Source organism: Solanum verrucosum, unplaced genomic scaffold, assembly GCF_900185275.1.
Source record: "Solanum verrucosum unplaced genomic scaffold, falcon-dt-bn FXZP01000069.1, whole genome shotgun sequence".
Taxonomy (NCBI): Eukaryota; Viridiplantae; Streptophyta; class Magnoliopsida; order Solanales; family Solanaceae; genus Solanum; species Solanum verrucosum.
This window is the reverse complement of record NW_026020102.1, coordinates 1,250,411-1,252,126: the sequence shown is the minus strand read 5'-3', so window position 1 is coordinate 1,252,126 and position 1,716 is coordinate 1,250,411. Positions and strand designations below refer to the sequence as shown.

General features: G+C 39.8%; 1 protein-coding gene across 1 annotated transcript; it reads left to right on the top strand.

The window, feature by feature from the left end:
• Positions 1-322: 322 nt before the first annotated feature.
• On the top strand, positions 323-982 carry LOC125825077 (uncharacterized). Its single transcript, XM_049504422.1, has one exon. The coding sequence runs from the start codon at positions 323-325 to the stop codon at positions 980-982; it is 660 nt and encodes a 219-aa protein (XP_049360379.1).
• Positions 983-1,716: the final 734 nt, after the last annotated feature.

The window sequence follows — 1,716 nt, the reverse complement described above, 5'->3', positions numbered from 1 at the left end:
TGGTAATGTGAATGGTAATGATGGGGTGAGAGCTCATGAAGAAGGGAAATAAATTGATGAGGAATAGGAGCTCATTCAAGCACCAAAAAATGATATGCTCAAAGAGAAGGAGGAAAGTCATAAGGAAAGACTCGACGAAGAGTTGCGAAAAGCTAAAGAAAAGGCCACGTCAATTCCAAAGATAGTACAACCTCGTCCCAAAATAGTTTCTCCATTTCCTCATTGTCTCTAGAAGAAAAATGAGGATGAGAAACTCAATAAGTTCCTATCAGTGTTCAAAACACTTTCTATAAATCTACTGTTAGTGGAAGCATTGTTGCAGATGTCGGGTTATGCCAAATTCATGAAAGGGATAGTCAGCAAGAAGAGAAGCATGTACTCCAAGACAATCGAAGTTTCTCATAATTGTAGTGCCATTATGACTAGTGAGATGATTACAAAGAAAGAAGATTTTGGGGCATTCACCATTCCATGCACAATTGATATGCTTCAATTTACTAAAGCTCTATGTGATTTGGGGGGAAAGTATAAATCCAATGCCCTATGCAATCTAAAACAACTTGGGATGGGCGAACAAAAATCAACAACAATGCGGTTTTTTATGGCGAATCGGTTGATCAAACACCCCATTGGGATACTCTATGATAAATTGGTGATGGTTGATCGATTCATCTTTCTAGTTGATTTTGTTATTCTTGACTGTGAGATTGATGCTGAAGTTCCCACTCTTTTGGGAAGACCATTTTTTCCAATAGGGATAGATCTAGTGGATGTTAAAAGCGAGGAATTGATGTTTTGCGTGAATGAAGATGAGGTCACCTTTAATATGTGCAAGTCAATGAAACACCCGAGTGATATTTATGTGGTTTTGATGACTGATGTAATTGATGAAGCGATGGATAGTGTGAGCCATTTGATGTGTATGAGTGAACCTGTTGAGGCTACTTTTGTAAATTATGATGAGAACAAAGTTCAAGATTAGGATGAAATGGTAGATGCTCTGTTGGGATTTGGTGAATACTCAAGGAACCCGTTGACGCTAGATATTGATCTAAAGAATCGAGAAACACCTCCCGCCAAACCATGCACAGAGGAGCCACCAATGCTTGAGTTGAAAGTGCTCCCCGCTCATCTTCGATATGCATTCTTGGGGGAAAATAACACCTTGCTCGTAATTATCGCAGCTGATTTGCTTGAGTGGCAAGTAAAATTGCTTCTTGAGTCATTGAGAAGGTACATCAAGGCTACATAGTGGACTATCGCTGACATTGTGGGCATTCCTCCCGACATTTGCACTCACAAGATTCAACTTGATAGTGAGTGTAAGCCGAGTGTCAAACATCAAAGGAAGTGGAACCCACCGATGCAAGAGGTGGTAAAAAAGAAGATAATAAAGTGGTTGGATGCAGGTGTGATTTTCCCTATTACGGATAGAAAATGGGTGAGTCTGGTGTAATGTGTACCAAAAAGGGCAGTATCACGGTAGTCCCAAACGAAAAGGGGGAACTTGTTTCTATGAGATCTGTAACTGGATGGAGAATATGCATGGACTATCATAAGTTAAATTCTTGGACTGAAAAAGATCACTTTCCTATGCCTTTTATGGATCAAATGCTCGATCGGTTTTCGGAGCATGGATGGTATTGCTTCTTGCATGGTTATTACGGGTATAATCAAATCTATATTGCACCGGAAGATCAAGAGAAATCCACTTTC